This window comes from Tinamus guttatus, unplaced genomic scaffold (genome assembly GCF_059628265.1).
Source record: "Tinamus guttatus ecotype Peru unplaced genomic scaffold, ASM5962826v1 Tinamus_guttatus_pri_ptg000314l, whole genome shotgun sequence".
Taxonomy (NCBI): Eukaryota; Metazoa; Chordata; class Aves; order Tinamiformes; family Tinamidae; genus Tinamus; species Tinamus guttatus.
Genome location: NW_028288848.1, coordinates 778572 through 798084, shown reverse-complemented (window position 1 = coordinate 798084; position 19513 = coordinate 778572). Strand labels below are relative to the sequence as shown.

The 19513-nt window shown below is 33.7% G+C and overlaps 1 protein-coding gene across 1 annotated transcript in view; it reads left to right on the top strand.

The window, feature by feature from the left end:
• Positions 1–19513, top strand: part of ATRNL1 (attractin like 1) — a 432492-nt gene that overhangs the window by 160510 nt on the left and 252469 nt on the right. The window contains exons 22-24 of the mRNA XM_088528590.1: positions 11810–11904; positions 12552–12630; positions 13780–13937. Of these exons, the coding sequence (XP_088384716.1) occupies positions 11810–11904; positions 12552–12630; positions 13780–13937 (332 nt within the window). The remainder of the gene's footprint in view (positions 1–11809; positions 11905–12551; positions 12631–13779; positions 13938–19513) is intronic.

Sequence of the window (19513 nt, the reverse complement as noted above, 5' to 3'; positions counted from 1 at the left end):
ACAACAGTCCTCCCACAACACTTAATTTCTACTTTAGAATTAGCATTGTGAAACCCTTGCAGGGATTTTCAGTGAAGGGCTCTATATAATGATTCAAATGAATTTAGGGTCATTTCTATTTCAATATAACAGCAAAACCTTGGGCTTGGTAAACTTTAAGAAATCTTATATTGGGTTAAAATTGTCAAGTTCAGCTTTTTTTTTTTTTTTTTTAATCTCTGCCTGGCTCAATTTCAACATAATGTAAAGTAACCTATGAGTCATTGTTATTTACTATCACTTTTTCTTTGTTTTAAAATGTTCCGGCAATAGAACTTACTGACAGCAAATTGTAATTGACTGGACATTTGATATAAAAGGTATTATTGACATAAAGTGGAAGAGCAAGCTGAGGTCAATAGTGCAACAATGCACATTAGCAAAATAGACGCAATAGCAAGCAAGACATTAAGGGAAAGTTGAAAAATGTGTGTCTCAAGGAGCATGAACATACAGTGGTACAGAATCAAAATTTATGTATTTGATTTCTCTTGAAATGTTACGAGATGCTGAATTATGAATTCCTTTGTGCTCTTATCCTCTTAAAATGCCATGGCTATGGGAATAATTTGAGAAGAATGACAAGCTATGCAAAACAGCAAAAATCTCACAATTTTCTAATGAAAGAAATCATAATTGTAGAATTCTACTCTTGTAGAGTAAAAGTAGTCCTGCTTCTGTACAGGTTAATGAAAGTATGGCTCAACAGAGTATAAAATACTAGATCTTTTCATCACATTAGGAAGGGCTAATGGGAGAAAAGATGAAGGGAGGTGATTATTAAAATGAACAGGAGACTAAATGGTCGAAAGAGAAAAATGAAATTAATCTAGGAGAGACAATGTACAACTGCATCATGCAAATATCCTATCCTATAATAATAAAGGACATGTCCAGGAAGACATGTCCTTTATAAGGGATTGCCTACCACAATATATGTCCTGTGAAGATCAGGTACAGCTGATATGCATGATCATTGCTTTTCAAATAATTAGTACAAATAGACTGACAAATAGTATTTGCTACAGTCTGATGGGTTTCTTTACATGATAAATCAGGTATTTGGAAAGGAGTGTCAAAAAGTCAGTGTCCGAGATCCCTCAAAAAGTTGCAGTAGTTCCTGTTTTAAGCTAATCATCTGACAAAGCAAATGAGGAAGAGGTTTATTCAGTTCATTTCAGTGAGTAGTGTTTGGAAGAGTCATGAATTAATGATAACACAGCCATATTCAGGTCCTGTTTTGTATGGCGGGGGGGAAGTAATGCTAGGAAAGAAGAATATTACTTTTAATGTTTGGTAGCTGTTTGAGGTGGAAATTAAGTTTTCCAAGTCACTTTCTGAAAGAAGTCAGTGAGCTCAGCCACTGTGCTTGACACTGTCTTCTGCACAAAGAATAAATTTTGTGTGAAGGTGATTCCTTTGAGGTAGAGAAAACCAGCCTTTAGGGCCTTATTTTTCTTTCCTCTGTTATTTCCATCTGCCTAGCTTCACCATACAGATTATTATTTTATCTGCTTAACTGCCAGGCCTACAACCTAAACTTTGGAAGTGAGGCAAAAACTCTGATTATGTTTCTTCTTATGTTCGTTAGTCTGTACTTTCTTCCTTAATAAGAGTTGAGGTATTTCCTCCTACCTGTATTAGAGCCTATGTAGGCTAAATTAGGCAATGTTACATCTATGTAATCTCATTTGTAAATAATTTAAATTTAATATTTGTCTTTTTTGCTGATTTGGCACTTCATTCTCAGCATGAGTAAAAAGCAGTGAGAATGATATTAAGTCAGCAGATTTTACTTTAAAAACACTTGATGGGATTTTAAATGAACAGGTGCTTATGTTGCATCTTATTTTCAAGCTATAAAAATGTTCTACTGTCCATTGTCCTTTAGCATAACATATTTTTTACATTACAATCTTCTGTTGGAATTAATTACTGTAGAGAGTACAGTAACAGACACTGGAGCATAGAAATGTTTCATTCCTGTTCAGTGCCTTTTTTTTTTTTTTTTTGAGGAACAGTGAAAAATATGAAAAAGGTTGAGAAATCACAACTTGAGTTTGTATTGTACACTTTATACAAGTCAGGTAACGTAGGTGAAGATGACATTTGGACTATAGATTTAATGTTTCTTAAGCAAAGTTCAGCAAAATAGGAATGGAAGAAGAGTTGAAAATGTTGAGATATTAAGTGGAACCCTACGGATGTGTTTATAGCTAATTTATAAAATGCAAGTTCTGTCTTGTACTGTCTGATCAATCATAAGTCTGGATTATTAAAGAGCTGGGATAAAAACTCAGCTAATAACCCAGCTAGAAGTTATAATATGAAAACATACATGAAAATTTGTGTACCCCCAGCCCTAAATTTGTCTGAAAATTTGAGCATATGCAGGCACACAACAGTGCAAACAATTCTATTTATAATTATATATAATTTTTATATATAATTTATAATTATTTATAATTATACTATTTATAATTTTGCCTTGCTGAGAGTATTTTCATGGGCATGGAATAATTTTATAAATTAATTTTATAAAAAAATCATTTTTTCCTCTATTTCTAAAAGGAATCAAAGCACATTATTTGTAAGGATTATATAGTAAACTGAATATTATACAAGTAGGATTGTAAATAACATTAAAATTTGACTGCTCCCACTAGTTGTGTGATAAGAAACATCCTTACTTGATAATAACTTATGAATTCAAACAATAATTATATGTAGTTGTTCTGCAAACTGAAATGGCACTTCTAAAACAAGAAAATCAGAGCCCTGTCCAATGTGCATAGAGTGTGTGACTAAGGAAAAAAACAAAAGAGAATCAAGCTAGAGAGCACTGATACTAATATGTTGCAGAATTAAGTTGCATAATGGAGTTATAGTATTGAATATTAGAATTATGAAACGGATGAAGCATCTAGATCATTATGAAGAAAATTTCTTGTAGTCTTGGTCTGCACCTCTTCAGGGAACCTCATCAACAGCATAGTAGTTTCAGTTAAACAGTTGAGATCCGGCTATGACTTGTAGTTTAAAATTTCTAGGAATGTCATCTTAGACTGTTTAATGGAACTCAGGTAGTCATAAATCTTAATTTTTAGAACACTGCATCAAGTCTATTTAACATAGACATATCTGCATTTTTACTTCTTAGACATTTAAATTGTCTTAGACAATTAAAGTGTTGCCTAATTTTAGCTCTTTAGAACTTAAGTATGCCTAACTTAAGTATACATATCCCTTCATAACTTAATTAGTCTTGTAAGTCTAGTAGCTGTAGAGAGAATCAAGGGTAACTTTTCCTAACTGTTGTTAATATCTGCTTTAGAAAGCAGTCGCGTGTCTTCAGAAAATTTCTGTCTAAAGACAGAAACCTAGACTATTAGAGTAGATAAGACATTTAACATTTGTCTAAATCAAAGTTTGACACCGTACGGATTTGTCTCTATATGGCTTTTCTTTACAATTAACTATTAATTAACTTATTAATTATTAGGCCTTTCAAAAAAACCATTTGCATAAGGCCTTTCTTAAGGAGAAAGGGTTACTGTAAAAAAAAAAAAAAGTTTGGTTATCTAATTTTGTGATTTTGACTCTAATCCCAATGTCGTTTTGTGCTCCTTACAGCAGAGCACTTTTAAAAAAAAAATAACACAAAATAAGAAGTTTAAGAACTGATTTGTTGCTGTATGATTTTTAAAACATGAGCTTTCATGAAATTCATTCTCATGTGCTCTGTCTTTACGTGGAAAATGAGGAATATGATTAGTAATTGTTGAGGGATTTTGAGATGCATTCCGCTGTCGCGTTTAACCAAGATGCAAGTTTTGCTAGTTGCTAGACCTCACAGTAAATGACCTTATTTTGTCACAATGGGCAAATAATGTTGGACACCAGCATACTCCAACCTAACAAGGGGAATGATACTGTGGTAAATGTGACACAACGAGCAGAGGAGTGAATCACGCACTGCTATGAAAGGTCAGAAATAATTACCCTGGTTGAAAATAGGTCTGCTGGTAATGCCTACCTCCCATACAATGCAGTCAGGGTTTATTTTTGTCACAAATTAATACGACTTCTAGCATTTGAGAGTGGAAGTTGGTTTCAAAAGCTGCATTTTTGGAAACAGAGATGAATACAGATAGTAGTGTACTAAACAACCGCTTGTAAGAACTGCAGAACGGTAGCCGTAAAGAGCAGGAGAGAGTCAGACTTGCCTACACAGGGAAGAGGTGAGAACATAACTTTTAGAACCCTCATGAATAGTGTTCTCTAAATAGAAAAGTGTGGGAAGGCTGACTGTACTGGGGCTGATGTTATAGTTGTGAGGGAGCTTCCTACTTTAACTTTAAAAGTGCTTTCAAAAAGTAAAAATGGAACAGCTCTATTTTGTGCCTGTGTGGGGGGGCTTCCCTCGCACACTCAAATTCTATTCATAAGATTATTTGCAGTAATTCAGTCGCACAGATTTATTATGAAAATATACCAGCTCTGGTATGTAAGAGTCTCAGTTTGCCTTCTTCTGTAATAAAAATATTGAATTAATGTTGCTGGTGGAAATGTATGAGAAATAAAAATCCTGGTTGAAATATAATTTCCCAACAAACTTCTTACTAATATGTACATATTTATACATAAGATCAGCAATTGACTCAGTGAGTGAAGACACTTTCCACCTTTCTTTCTCCTACCTTTCTTTTGGCCATTAAACGTTTTAATTTTCTATTAAAATAGCAGTCGTCTTTGTGTGCCATCTATTTTTTTTCAAGTTTAATGATCACCCATTGCCCATGCAACTTGGCCATAAGAATTCCCTTTCGGTAAGGGCTTGCTGACATTCTTTGGTGTCCATTAGCCTAGTTTTCAGTTTCATTTAATTGTGATTATTAGCTATTAAAACAAAAATAAACAAATGTGGATAAAACATTTCAATTGTTCTTTAGATAGAGATCCGGTGATATCCTGTTATCCTCACCAAATAAAACGTAATTGTGTTTAGATTGTTAGTGGGAGCTGGGCTATGTTGTTATGGATCTGATAGCACGCTGACTTTATCTTTTAGGGCGAAAATATTGAATATACTTCTCAGAGAGGAATTTTATGGGTATATGAAAAGCATTAGCCATGTGGTTCAGTTTTAGAAACATGTAATAAGAAATTATGAGACAGGATCCTTTGGAAAATGGTTAGTGGCTGTAGATTTGTGTTCATATGTTTGTTCTTGCTCCCAGTTCCAGACTTTCCTTACTGTTAGGAGAGAAGATATCAACTGAATACTTTGTGAGGAAATGCATCTGGGTCAAAGAAGAAACCAGCCCAGAAGCAGAGCAATTTACTCCTGTGCCATTCTTGGTCATAATTAGATGCCCTGCCCTTAACTGAAGCTTCTTTCCGATTTTGTTGTGAAAGCAGAAACAATTAGGAATGAGCCTTAAAATAAGACTGAAAATATGCGGTGCTGTATAATTTCTAGTATTCTGAAAGTTTAAACTGTAGCTATTTCAAATTGGCTACTTACGATTAATAGTTGATTGTATCCTTGGTCTTTGTTTCATTTCCTTTTCTATAAAATGGGATTAATACAGCCTCTTCATCTCACAGTAATGTTGTAACAAATTCATTAACTTTTCTGAAGAACACAGAAAATTATAGTGATGAATACTATAGAAAGTCCCATTAGAAATTAATTCTCTCCCTAGAAAGAGTTTGTATAGTGGGTAGTAAATGAGGCATAGGTCTGGCACTGAGTACTGAATATGAACCGTGTTAAATAGTTGCCCATTGAGTGAAGAGTCACCCAAGGGTAATATACAGATGATTGCAGTGCCTTATAGTCTTAACATTCCTCTTTAACTTGTATTTTTTTATTTATAACATCACTAACTAGTACTATAGTTTGTTAATAATAACCAGTAAGACTATCTATTTGTGTGTATTCTTAAAGGATTGTGGAGGCATTCAGAAATGATAAAGCAGAATTTCAAATCCCCGAGGACTTTTGTTTAATTGCTCTTTTACTAGGGTCTTTCTATTTGTATTTCTACTGGGGTCTTCGGGAAAAGATTTTTTTATTATTATTTTTAATACAGAAGCTCAACTATGAGGATAGGTGCATTCCTTGTTGCCTGTGTGTGCAAAACTCCCCTTCATCATATTAAAAGACACATTCTTTCATTAAATAAAGAAAAAAGTTTCTTGAAAATTCACAGCAAAGCTAGAATTAAACCAATGCTTTGAAATTTATTTTCTCCTTTAATTAAATGGCTTTCTTCAACTAATTATTGCTGTGTTCTCAAATGTGCTTATTACTGACTTCTGGAATTGATTTTAATGACTCTTTTAACTGTGAAAGCAGTGAAAAAATCGAAATAAATATATGAAATGATTCAATAACTGTAAGTCCTTGTTATATTTAACAATTGATATTGTTGACATTGAATAATTTGGTCCTAAGTTCAAATATCTTATGTCTTTTTCTACTTTATTCAAAGATTCGTTAGGGCAAAATGCAGTCACAGGCCCGAGAACAGAAGCAAGGCTGTCGGACTCCCCTTTCTCTGCTGAGAACATATGCCAGTTGACTCCTCCTTGTCCCTCTCTGGCTCTGTGAAAAGTGGATTCTTTTTTATTTATTTATTTTTTTCCCTTATGGTCTGAATCCTTCTGCTACTTCTCCCTTACTAAAATGAAGTGACTCAGATTCAAGCACACGCAGTCTCTGGAGTCAAAATACACTTTGTGACAGGGAATTAAAACCAGAACTGCTGGTTCTTTGAGTTTGTGTAGGAGTGTTTTAGGGCCTCAGAACTACTTTGGTGAAAAAGCAGATCTATAAAAGTTCAAGGGGTTTATAGATTACAGTCTAGTGCATGCCTGTTTAAATTCTGTCTGATTTTCCTGTGTGTCATCTTTGTCCTGTATCAAATACTGGTTAAACATCCAGTCTGCAAATCTGATTCAGTGCACTGGGTGCTGCAGTTATTTGTACTACCCAAAATAGAAAGGTGCTATTGCTGTTCTCATGTGATATTGATTTACATTTGCTTTCCCAAGCTATTTCATTGGTGTGGGGCAATTCTGTGCAATAGTTTGAATACTAAATATTTCAAGAAAATTAATTAAATAAATATTTGAAGACAAATATTGAAAAATAAATATTTAAAGAACACTTGTCTAAAATATGTTAAGTGAAAAAAATGTAAGCGGGCAGGATACTGAGAGCAGGAAAAAGAAATGCTGAATATTAAGAATTTACTGAAACAACTTAAAATGAAGAGAAGACTTTCTACAGCATAATATTTCCAATAGCTTGGAGATATGTAGAAGAACAAGTAACTTCTAAAGAATTTTTTCATGTAAATTCATTTTCAGTCAACTTTTTCAAAATAGGAGTGCAAAACACCTTCTTTAACATTGTTATCTGTCATTAAAAGTTTTTTCACGGTTAAAACATATGCAGTGCTCAAGATAGTTGTTTGTCTAGTTTCTTTAGAAAATCGTTATAGCTAATTAACACATTGTGAATGAATAAACATGTTGAGAATTACATTTAGATTGAGGAAATATGTTTTGAACAAAAGTGGGATTCATAGTCTAGACAAAAGTTTTTTCATTTTTATGTTTAATTTTTCAAATGCAAAATTGAAGAATATGACTTTTATAAAAATAAGTGGAACTAAAAAAAACCTCTATAAGTACGATTGATTCAGTAACCACAGTATAAATGCAGTAGATTACTTAATTTTGGTTTATCTGTGATCCATATTTTTTTCTAATGGGAGCAATCTGTACTTATGAGTGATCTATTCTTTATAAACAGAACCACTTTTGAAAAATCTCATATATGTAATAGGTAAAAATGCTTATTGATGGCTTGATCAAGATTTACAGTAGAAGGAAAAGTACATGGAGTAAAATGCCAAGCATCTGTAAATTCCTGACTGTAAATGTATATGTTAACAGGATATGATGAATATACTTTAAATGAATATTTAGATACGATTCATTCAATTATTTTGAATTGGTTATACTTTTATAATTAAATTTTACTTGAAATTTTGTGTTTATTGAGAGGATATACCTCTAGACTGAATGGGAACAGAGGAATGTGGTCCGCTGTGCTGTATACCACCTTAGTTTATGTGCAGTTAACAGTTATTTGCATACAGAATGTTCCATGGTTCTGTTGGGGATGAGGCTTGGCCGTGGAAAGGGAACGTGTTCGGTACCTTTTCATGTCATTTGGACTGTCTGCAGCAAGATGACAAAGAGTTCTTGCTCAGTCTCAGTCCTTTTATTCACACCCAAATTCATTCCCACTGTTGAATCATTCACTTGCATTGGGCAATGCTCTCATCTGCATCTAGGTCTTATTCACTCTAGGTAACTTGTACCCTGTACCCGAGTTATCTGTGCAGAGACATGTAGTTTTGCTTTGTGCTTCCTCCCTGTGCTTTCTCTGGAAGTAAAACTTCCTAATTTGTGTTTACTAGTGCTAAGCATTCTGCTTTTCTCTGAGCTTTTAATGGAGTTCTCTTCCCATTCTGTAGGCCTGGATAGGCATAAGTTGAAGGCCCTAGGGCAAATCAGGGCAAAGGCAGTGTTTAGGTGTCACTTTTTGGTGGGAGGACTGTACTTGAATAAAACAAGCTATATTGGTCAAGGCTCTTGGAATACTACAGAGGGGATAATGTCTGCCAGGTAGGATAGCATAGATAATATTAATGTGGTGATTAGTATAACCGACTGTTCTGTTTTGTGATGTGTTTTTTCTACTCTTTTGTAGGTAAATTTCAGGAAAAAATAAAGGCAGAGAGGCGTTTGTTCTGAATTGTTACAGATAGGCAAGTTATAAGGCCTCGTTTAATGTTCTTTTTATCATTATTAGAGGCTCCCTGGCACTGTTTGTGAAAACAGATTTCTTTTTCCTCAGCTTTTATCAAATAAAACATAAAGTAAATGAGAGTAGCCCAGCATTTGTAAGGTTGCTAACCCCGGTGGGGTAAAGACATACAGCTTTATAGTAGATGATAAGTCAAATGCTGAAATAACAGGAATATGTATATAGCAAATGAAAAGGGAAAAAGTAGTTATTTTTTGAGGCATAGTGGCTTCAAAGTTGTAAAAATGTGTGCACAAAAGCTCTTCTTTCATGTGGTGGGGAGACTATTTCTTTGTCTATGCCTAGTTAGCCTTACTGTGTTGTTTTAAACATATAAAACTGCTGGTCTCCACTGACATTCTCCATCTTTGTGAGGCCATGGTTATATGGATGACTATTAGAGAATGACTATGGCATTTTTAAATGATCACTTTTCTCTATATTCGTAGTGAGTCAACGATACCTTGTCCTGTAGACCTGTGTAAATTAGTGCGTCTTGTGTGTAGTAGCCTCAGTGGTAGCCAGAATTCCCTCAGCACTTCTATGATGCTGGTCCCCTGTACGTTTACAATAATTGTCTTGGAAAAAATTCCTGATAAATCAGGCATTTGTATTTCATGGGTAAAATATATGACCTAAGCAGACCAGATCAGGACATCTATACATTATTCCTAGCTGTTTGGGCATGCTAATCATGATTATTAAATAATTTACCTTTAATATGGACTTAAATCTGCTTGCTGTGTTTTGCTGTCTTTGCTACCCTTAACTGTTCTTTTACATGGTGATCGTATTGTTAAATATGCAGATAAGCCATACTGTTACTAATAGAGTCTGTGAGACTGTATTAAACATTTTTGCAGTTACAGAAGTTTAGAGTAATATCAATAAGTAAATCATTATTTTAAATTGGATGCTTAATGATCTTTCACCTTCATAAGCTTGCAGAAATACAGTCAAAACTCATTATCTAAGAAATCTGTCGGATCAACTTATCCATACTTACTTGGATAATGAAGCTGTGGTGGCTAATAATAAAGTAGCCTTTTTAGTTTCCAAAGCAGTGGAAGTTCCTTTCATGTAGCCCTTTTATTTTTGCAGTTTCTTGCCACACTCTGTGTAAAAAGCTTCCTTTTATTTAATTATTAAGACAATACAATGGGCTGTATTCGTGCTTCATTGGCCAGTATGCTTTTTTTTTTCTCCTGCTAGGTCAGGCTTTTCATAAGTTATAATAAAGAAGGTAATTTTTTCAGATGTACTGCTGCAGAAAAGGTGATTGCCAGCAATAAGCAGTCTATTGAGTCCAACAGAAGGCTGACTCAGCTTTTTCCTGCCTTGACTTAATCTTGCAGAGGTTTTGTGTTTACTAATTTTGCTGTTAATGACCACATATTTTTATTTGTAATGCTCTGATCACATGATGTTGGTGACACTTTAGTAAATTATGTCATTAGGAGAGGAATTATAATGGGGCTTTGAAGTTAGGCATAGAGTCAAAGATGACATGGGTGTAACCATTTTAACACCCCATACAGTATGCAAGGCACCTGCTTATTTCCCAGTATAAAGAAATGCCAGAATCTTTTAGTCTCTTTAAGAACCATATTGGTCAAAGAGGTGGAAAAGTTGTTGTGCTAGAGCTGAAGATACTTGCTCTGTACAGAGCATGCTCAAACCTACCCCTCCCACCTTGGATTCCTAGGAGACTATTGCACAAGGATTGCTGATCTCCTAACACGATTCGTATCTCTGGGGGCTTTGCTGAATCTGGACTCTCTGCACTGACTATTGCCCTCTTGGATTCTCCATGGGCCCTTTATTATTTGTATGAATTGCATCCGAACCTCAAAAGCAGTCATTACTGGTGACTATTTTTTTTTATTTTTTCTCACCTTATGGAGGTGGTGGAAGCCTGGTTCACACTGCTAATTCCAACCACTCAGAAAAGTTCATTTTCCAGTAATTACTACTGCTGTGCCCACGCTAAGGCTCACTTCGATCCTTCCAAATTCAGGAACACAGTGGGTTGGCTCAAAACCTCTTTCTTTCTGCTTATCCCACTCAACTTACTTCTGGAAGAGGATGAGCATGACCTGAGGATGGAGTCTCAGCACCTCAGCCACCCCAAGTGCCCTTGAGAGTGACCTAAATGGGGTGAATAGTAGCTCTTTGGCAGACTTCATTCTTTTAAGAGTCAAGAGATTGAATGCAAACTTGTAGAACAAATGGCACTTGGAAATGTCATCTGGAAGCCAGTGCTAAACTGCTCTTTATTTCTTTTGTATGAGAAATAAATATCATTTACTACTTAGAAAATATTTTACAATTCTGGAAGTTTGCAAAGGAAGCACTTGGTAGGTAAATAATTTCTCTTTAAAATTCCGCTGTGCTCCTTTAGCAGCATTAGGCCTTCATACTATATTGTTTTAAAGTAGATACATTTTTTTTTTCTTTTTGCAAAATTATAAAACCCAGGTGTACTAAAATGTATCATAGCAATATAGCTAATTAAACCATTTATACAACACAGTAAATTAGTTTACAGTAATCCTAAAACCTTTATGTGCATTCTGTGAGGAATATTTAAATAATTATTTCATCATAAAAGTTAAGGAACTGGTAATACTCCAAGTGTAATCGACACGTTATTTTGGAATAATTACTTAAAGAAGATTGACTAGTTTAAGTTATGAATGTATAATATTTGCTTTGTGAAAAATGGACTAGTTATTTTCACATTTGTGAAAATGCATATAAACCACCCCAGATTACACAGTGCTTTTTCAATTGCAAGTAGACATTTTAGGTGCTCACATGAGATTTTTGTTAATACGTACGCACTTGATTTTTTTTATTTACAATCTGTTTTGCCCACAGACAGCCTTTTGATTGATTACCAGTTTACCTTCAGCTTATTACAAGAGGATGATCGTCATCACACTGCTATAAACTTTATAGCAAATCCAGAACAGGTGAGAACACGTTTTGGACAAGTTTTGCACAGCTATAATGACGATTTGCATTTTATTTTCAATGTTTGTCAAGTGCCTATAATACATTAGTGCTGTTGCAAATTTGGAAACATTGGCAAGTATTCCAATGCATCCATGAGAAAACTTTTTTTGTTGCATTGCTAAATAGTGCATGTACCAACAAGTGTCCCTAAAATATATCATTTGCCTTTTTTTTTTATTGTTCTCATGAATAATAAATTTAAATAACTTCTGGAGCTGAATTAAAGGAGAATAACCTTCAGTTAACAAATCTTTATTATCAGAATAAGAAAGGTCATTTAATTAAAATATATCCTTATATAATGCATTTTTCTCTCTTCGGTTTTATAAAGCAAGTTATTTCATTGCTTGAATCACAATCTGAAAAGATAACTTTTATAGATAAATGTCTCCAGTCTTTATGGCAGCAAAATAGAGGGTGGTTTTTGCTTCTATAGACCAGAATATTACGATTTGTATTTATGGTACAATTGAAAATAAAGAGGATTACAAAGGCGTATTGAATCATGTGTACTACAGCTACAATATTTAATACGTTCTAAGCTATATTTAGTACATTCTGATAGTTTTTTTTAACTTTAATGTATTTTTCCTGTTTTATCCAGTCAAATAAAAATTTGGATATATCAATTAATGCATCAAACAACTTTAACCTCAATATTACATGGTCTATTGGTTCTACAGGTAAGGTCACATTTTGGTGTGATATCTCTTCCTATATGATCTCATGATCCATCAAGCTGTTTTATCATGATTATCTCTTTGTTGCTAATTTTGATAATAAAATTTAATAAAATGTATTCTTTTTCCATTATCGTTATGCTTTATTAATTATATTATTTAAACCACAGATGATAATTTGCAGTCAGAACAAAGCTTCATTAATATGTTAACTTTCACTTCTATTCAATTAAAAATACTTTGGTAGGAAAACCTTGTACTCTATTTAAATTTTAAAATGACAGCATTATGAAATGCTGTGATTTTAATTAAGATAAATTGCTTTCTTAACTACTGGAGAGAGTGAGATTTTAATTTCTTTGTTTCAGTGTTCTAGCTAAAAATTTAATTATTAACCTTAACATTGATATCAAACAATGAAGTTCTTCTGTGTATGCTGATAAAAGAAGCTGCTTATCTATTTTTCTCCAACTTTGAACCCTATTACTCTTTTTTGTTTAAGTAAAAAGGAAGGAAAGCTTTATTTAGAAAGTTTCTCTGAATGGGTTCTGTTGACTTTCTGAAAATACATCCAAGGAGAAAAATGATGCCTGTATTGAAATTTTACTTAAAAAAAAAAATCCCATTTTTTAAGAAGAAGATTGTATTACATAAACATCTATTTTAAGCATTTTGACATACCGCGGTTAGAAAATTCTGTGTATTTAAAATAAACACAAAGTCATCAGTGCATTTGCAAAAAGATGATACATATTTATTAGTAGGTATGGTATAGAAGCTTTCAAAAACAATTAAGACACTCTAGCAATAATTTTAGAGGTAGACAACTTGGCATTCTATGCTTTATTAATCAATTATTTTTTTACTGAAGTGGTGTGTAAATTACTAGAGGAAACCATATTAGTTGTTTATCTAACTGGGATAATCCTCATATTTTGAAGTCAGAGTAAGAGTTTTTGTAGAATTTCAATATGAAATGTATCTGATATATCATGGAAATTTAAATACATATTAATGTTGTAGAATAAAGAATGTAAGTACCTTCTGAATCTCAAGTTTCACATGCAGATTTAGTTTGACATTTTTTGTGACTATTAGTCATAAATGAGTATATATATATATGTGTGTGTATGTGTTTTTTTTTTTTTTTAGCTGGAACAATATCTGGAGAAGAAATTCCTGTTGTTTCTAAGACTAATATTAAGGAATACAGAGATAGCTTTTCCTGTGAAAAATTTAATTTTCGGAGCAATCCAAACATCACTTTCTATGTCTATGTCAGCAATTTTTCCTGGCCAATTAAAATACAGGTTAGTGTGACCATGTGATCATTTTATGCTGGTGAAGATGTTGGTATTTTAGCTTTATATTGAAAAGAATAATTATTTATATTGAAACAAAAGTTTCGTTTATGTTGAAATGAAAGTTTTCACTCATACAGAAAGTAGACAAATAGCTATTTTTTGTATAGTGTATTTCTTTGTATAAACATTATATTGCATTGCTTGTGTTTTTGTCATTTGGGGCTGTTCAATTCCTTACTAAAATGAATCAGACTTTGATCCTCATTTTTATACCTGAAGTTAAAATTATTGAATGTATATTTATACTCATATGTTATGTTTATCTATATATAGACACATGCATAGATATTTTTGTGTATTATCATTAATCTTTAGCCTTCCTATAGGTTGACTATCTATATCATGCTGTAGTATGTCTTCAGAGCTAACATTGGAGTGTTTGTAAATACTGTACATCCTGCACTAATCAGGCGTGCTTTATGTGGATGAAAGGCTTTTGGCAGTAGCTTTTTTAAAGAACTAATTCTTTAAAATTAAATTGTTAAAATAACTTTCATAATCTCTTGTGATTTGCTCGGGAAAACAGAGAAAGCTCAAAATACGTTTTAGTGCTTCACAGCTTCACAGCCAGAAATCAAACAGGAACATGGTAACTGTAATTACGAATATTCCAAGTGGAGAGGAAGAGAACACTTTTGATTATAAAATATAGAGCCTGTTTCATATATTTAAATATGATAAATCCATCTACTGAGGAGTCGTCTTATTCAAAATCCTGGACTAAAACATTCATCTTTGCTCTCTAAACTAACCCGGTAGAGAAGTATTATCCCCATGTTGAATTAGGTAAATCTGTCCTTTTTTTAGTCATACATGATGTTTTCTATGAGTGCAAGTGTCATACAGTATCCAAACATGAATTTATTGACTTTGTTAACTTTTATGCGCGTTTAACTTGTATGTTATTTTGTATAAAACTCCTCAAAGTTAAACTCTTTTTTTCATTCTTCACTTGAACAATCTTTTCCACCCACCCATCCCACTTCCTAAGGAGAGAACAACTTCAGTCGTCAAATGACAACTGTCCCTGAAGTAATTGCATTACACACTCCTTTCTCCTTTTTGCCTTTAAATTTTGAAGATGCCTATATAATCACAGTAAGACAAATGTAATTGAGATACATATACCTGTGCTGTGCAACTCTGTCAGGTGTTTATAGCTTGCAAGTCTTCCACTGCAACATAACAACTTACTGGCAAACATTTTTAATGCTTGTTCTCAAGAGTCCTTAAAAAATGTTAGATTCCTAGTTAGGATTTAAATGGTTAGATTTATTTCTTTATTTATAAATCAAGCCTTTGGTTCATTCTTATTTGTCACAGTTGTGCAGATTTTTATATTTACTTTTAAGATATGGAAATTCATTATTCTAGACTGTTGTGTCTCAGAGATGGGGGTACTTGTGTATTGTATTCCTTTCCTGTCCTGTTAATTTTACATAAAATTTTCTACCATCTAAAAATGAAGTGACTTTCTATTTTACACACAATAAAATGTAATGCTAAGGTTCAGTTCTGGAAACTAAGTTTTAGGATGGCAATATTGTCTTCTGTATTTTCCTTCCTAAGTCCACAAGTTTACTAGTCACCTGTTAAGTTTTACATATGGCGATTCATTCTACTCCAAGGAAGTATCTGACATTCACATTATCTCTAAAAATCTCTCATTGAATTCACTGATAGTAGATATGGTAAATGGAGTAGGAAACTTTCTCAGAGAAAATATGAAGTCTATTTTTTACGCTAACTTTATGAGACAGGATTTTAAAAGGCCTTTCTAGGACTCAGAGAGGGATGTCATGGTTGTCCCTATCCAAAGGTTATAGTTGCCAAGGGCAGCCTGAAGTGCACTCCCCGTTCTAATATCTATGATCTTCTACAGCCTTAGAATGCCATATTTCATCTTCCTAATCAGCAAAGATGATTGAAATCAGTCTATTATCATATCAAAGAGCTTCCAGATAAAGGATGATAATCCTTAGAAAAATCATGTTATTGTTAAGCTGATGAAAAGACTTTAGGAGGTTCAAGCTAGTGATGGCAGAGTTGTGTTCTGGTTCAGAGCAAGGAACACCTTTAGATGGTGTCTGAACACTCTCTAGACTAGGCTAAAATTGCTTTTCCAAGATTAGCCACATTTGCCTTTCTGTGGTGATTAGGCAGTTAGTTTTATATTCTCATGCAAAGTTTAGATGCATAGATGCTCAGAAACTCAGCTGTGGTCTTTCGCTACTGTACGTGTGCTATGTTGGTCAGATCATGTTGGTTAAAAAACAGCAATATTTTATATCAGCTTGCCACTAAGGATTCATTTAATCCTGTTAAAGCTAAGGAAATTGCTGCTTCCTTGGGAGGTATTCTATTCTTAGAAATAAGAAAGATAGCAGCATTGAATCTTGATACATGCCTTTACACACTACTTTAGTAAGGGACTGTATATTCATTTCAGGAGATGTCTTACATTATTCAAATTCATTCTGAGTACTAGTCTCCTATTTTCACATTATTCATTGTGATTTATCAAGAATAGAATGTATGATGAATGGGTTCCTGAGGAAGCAGAAATAGTTACTTCACCAGCCTTGTAACTGATTTTTCAAGTTGTGTTGTTCATATGTACTTCACCACTCTCCTTTTATACCTGCTATTATTCTGGAACTAGAGCTAAGATTACTCATGTCTTTCACTCGGAAGGTTTGGTGCTGCAGTTAACTGATCATTACCATTTCTTTTTCTGTGGTAGAAGGATTTACAGTTCTAATTATAGAACACATTTCTTTTTTTCTGTCAAAGTCATGTATATTACCTCCATTTTTGCATTTGGTTGTCTTCAGGATTTTCACATGCACAAGAAAAAACCTACATCCACACACATGATTTTTCGTTTGGTCAATGACTCACAGTTGCTTCCTCAAGTGCTTTTAGTTTGCATGCTTCTTATTTAGCAATTTTGCTTCTTATTTAGCAATTTTGCATACGGTTTTTCTAAGTCATAATAAATCCCTGGTAGTTCTTATACAACGTAGTCTCTTTTGAAGTGCAATCTTTCTTGACTTTGAAATCAGCAACAACTCAATGACCTGTCACTGGCAAGTCTAATGTCCTCAGAGTACAAGTTGTTCAGCGCTAGGTAGCACGGATTTACTTGCCAAAGACAGAAAGTAGAAGCAAATATTAACCATTTCAAATGGAAGTCCTGCTCTCATCATAAAATTATACTGTAGTTTCACATTAGTCAGTGTTCCTCTTCCATTCGTAGTGGTAACATCAGGCATACAGCTAGCTGCTCGATCAGGAGAATGTCTCTAGAACTTGGGAAAATATTGCATTTAAATGTTGTGATGCTAAAAGAATATTCTTTAGCTAACTTTATAGCTATATATATATATATATGTATATTACAGCTGTCTCAGGCTTGGATAGGTAACAGTAATTTATGCAGCTTTCATGTTTCTGAGAGGAAATCTGTGTAAGGTATTTTATTATTAGAGGATCTAATGTAAGGATAAGATTTATCATCCAGATTCACTGCTCCTATGTTTGATTGTCCAAGTTCTAGGACTAACAGGTCTTTGACAGTCCCAGCCTTTTAAAGATGTTCTGTTTTATATCTCCACTGAAAAGAATTCCATCTCAAAATGCTTCAACACGCAGGATTTCTGCATGAAATATGTAGCAGAGCCCTAACACTTGTTTCTGCTCATTTTTAGTGTATTTTGAGAGTGGATGTAATTCAGACTCCACTGGTGATGGAGGAACTCAGTTTCAACCAGCGCCTCAAATGGTGGTCAGTGCTCCCTGAAGTAGTGATTATTATAATAAAGTTTGGGCTCCTGGCAGCTATGCAAATATTAATAACAAAAGTAACAACATGTTGCTCAGTCTCAAACAACTAATTTTATGGCAAGGAATTTCTATTACTACAGCAGTAAACAGATGTTTTTCATCTTTTTGTCATTGGTGACCGTATTCTGCCAAATGTCTATGTAACACCAACAAATAACTTTAAAACAGTGTCCTGATTATGCAGTTGATGGGCTCTGTCCCTAAGGACAGCAGTAAAATGTTTGTGTTGTGATCAGCTGCCTTCATGCACCTGTACCTTTCTATAATTGTCAGACTTTAAGTCTGATCTCAACTTGAGTTAGCAGCACATTTTTATCCTAGTTTTAAAGCAGATTCTGTTGCCTTTGCAGGAAATATCATCACAATTACACTTCAGGAGTTTCCTACCTGTGCTGTCAGAGATTGTCAGCCTTCAGCTATTAGCTAAGAAGGATTCACATGGTTAGGAACACTCAGGGAAAAAATCTTATAAAAATCAAAAGATATTAGTTATTTCTTTTTCTCTCTGGAGTAAACTAAAGGCCCAGAAATGTCTGTGCCTGTAATTGGGAGGGTCAGTTTTAATTCCAACCTTAACAGTAAAGCGCTCCGACAAAATCAGGTTTTATTTAAGAAAAACAACACACATGCACACGCACAAAAAAAGTTTCATCATTAAATAGTTCCTCCTTTATATGTTTCCATAGCATAGCATAATTGCTGTTATAATGAAGTTAGATGCTAGTGTACATTTAAAATGCCCAAATATGTTGGAAAGAAATGAATTTATTTTTGCTATAAGAAACCTAGCTGCATTAGGCTTTAGTATGTTTTAATATATATTCTTTTTTTTTTCTGAAAGCAATTTTTTGGGGGGGAGGGCAAAGAGGGGGGTTAAACTGGCACCTTGCATTAGTTTCTGTGCTAAAATAAGAGTGAATTATGTTTACATTATATTTCTATATAGGAAAGAGCACTGTTCATGTGTAAAGCTTAAACAATCAGAGCAACTACATTTATAAACTTCCAAGGTTTTTTGAGAGAGGTAACCAGTATTCATTTAGCTTTCTGGCTTCTGTTACAGAATTGATTTTCTTTCCCTTGTTAATAGCCTGCCTGTAGCAACTGAAAAACAATTTCATGTAAGTCAAGAAGCACATCTGCCCTTGTAATAAAATTTAGTAAGTATGGCATACTCTTACTTCAACTTGCTTTGTTTTGGAATTCTTTTTGAATTTTTATGATTGATTTTTTAAATTTTTACTTCAAGAAGTAAAAATTGTCAGTAACTACCATAAGAATTTGTAACACAATCCTCGTTGCTAAATTAGCAAATAAAGATCAGAAAAGCTAATCTCTTTCAGAATTTTTTAAAGGTCATAATTCTGGACATTTTTGCTTGGAAATTGTGTGCGTAGCCACGTATAGCTGTGCTTGTACAGACCCTCCTCCTGTCAGTGACTGCATGCTTAAATCTAATCACTGTGATTTACAGTGAATGGTTGAGTTTCTAAGTGCCATAATGGTTTTCGTTGAGGCTCATGAGTAAATGCATATAGCTGTGTGTGAAGACAGTATAATTCTTTATACACTGAACAGGAATGGATGATGAAGTGGATACATTAGCTTCCAAAATGACTTTGATGTTTTCTTACTGTAAATATAAAATGCATTTCACAGTGAGGTTTAAAAGTAGG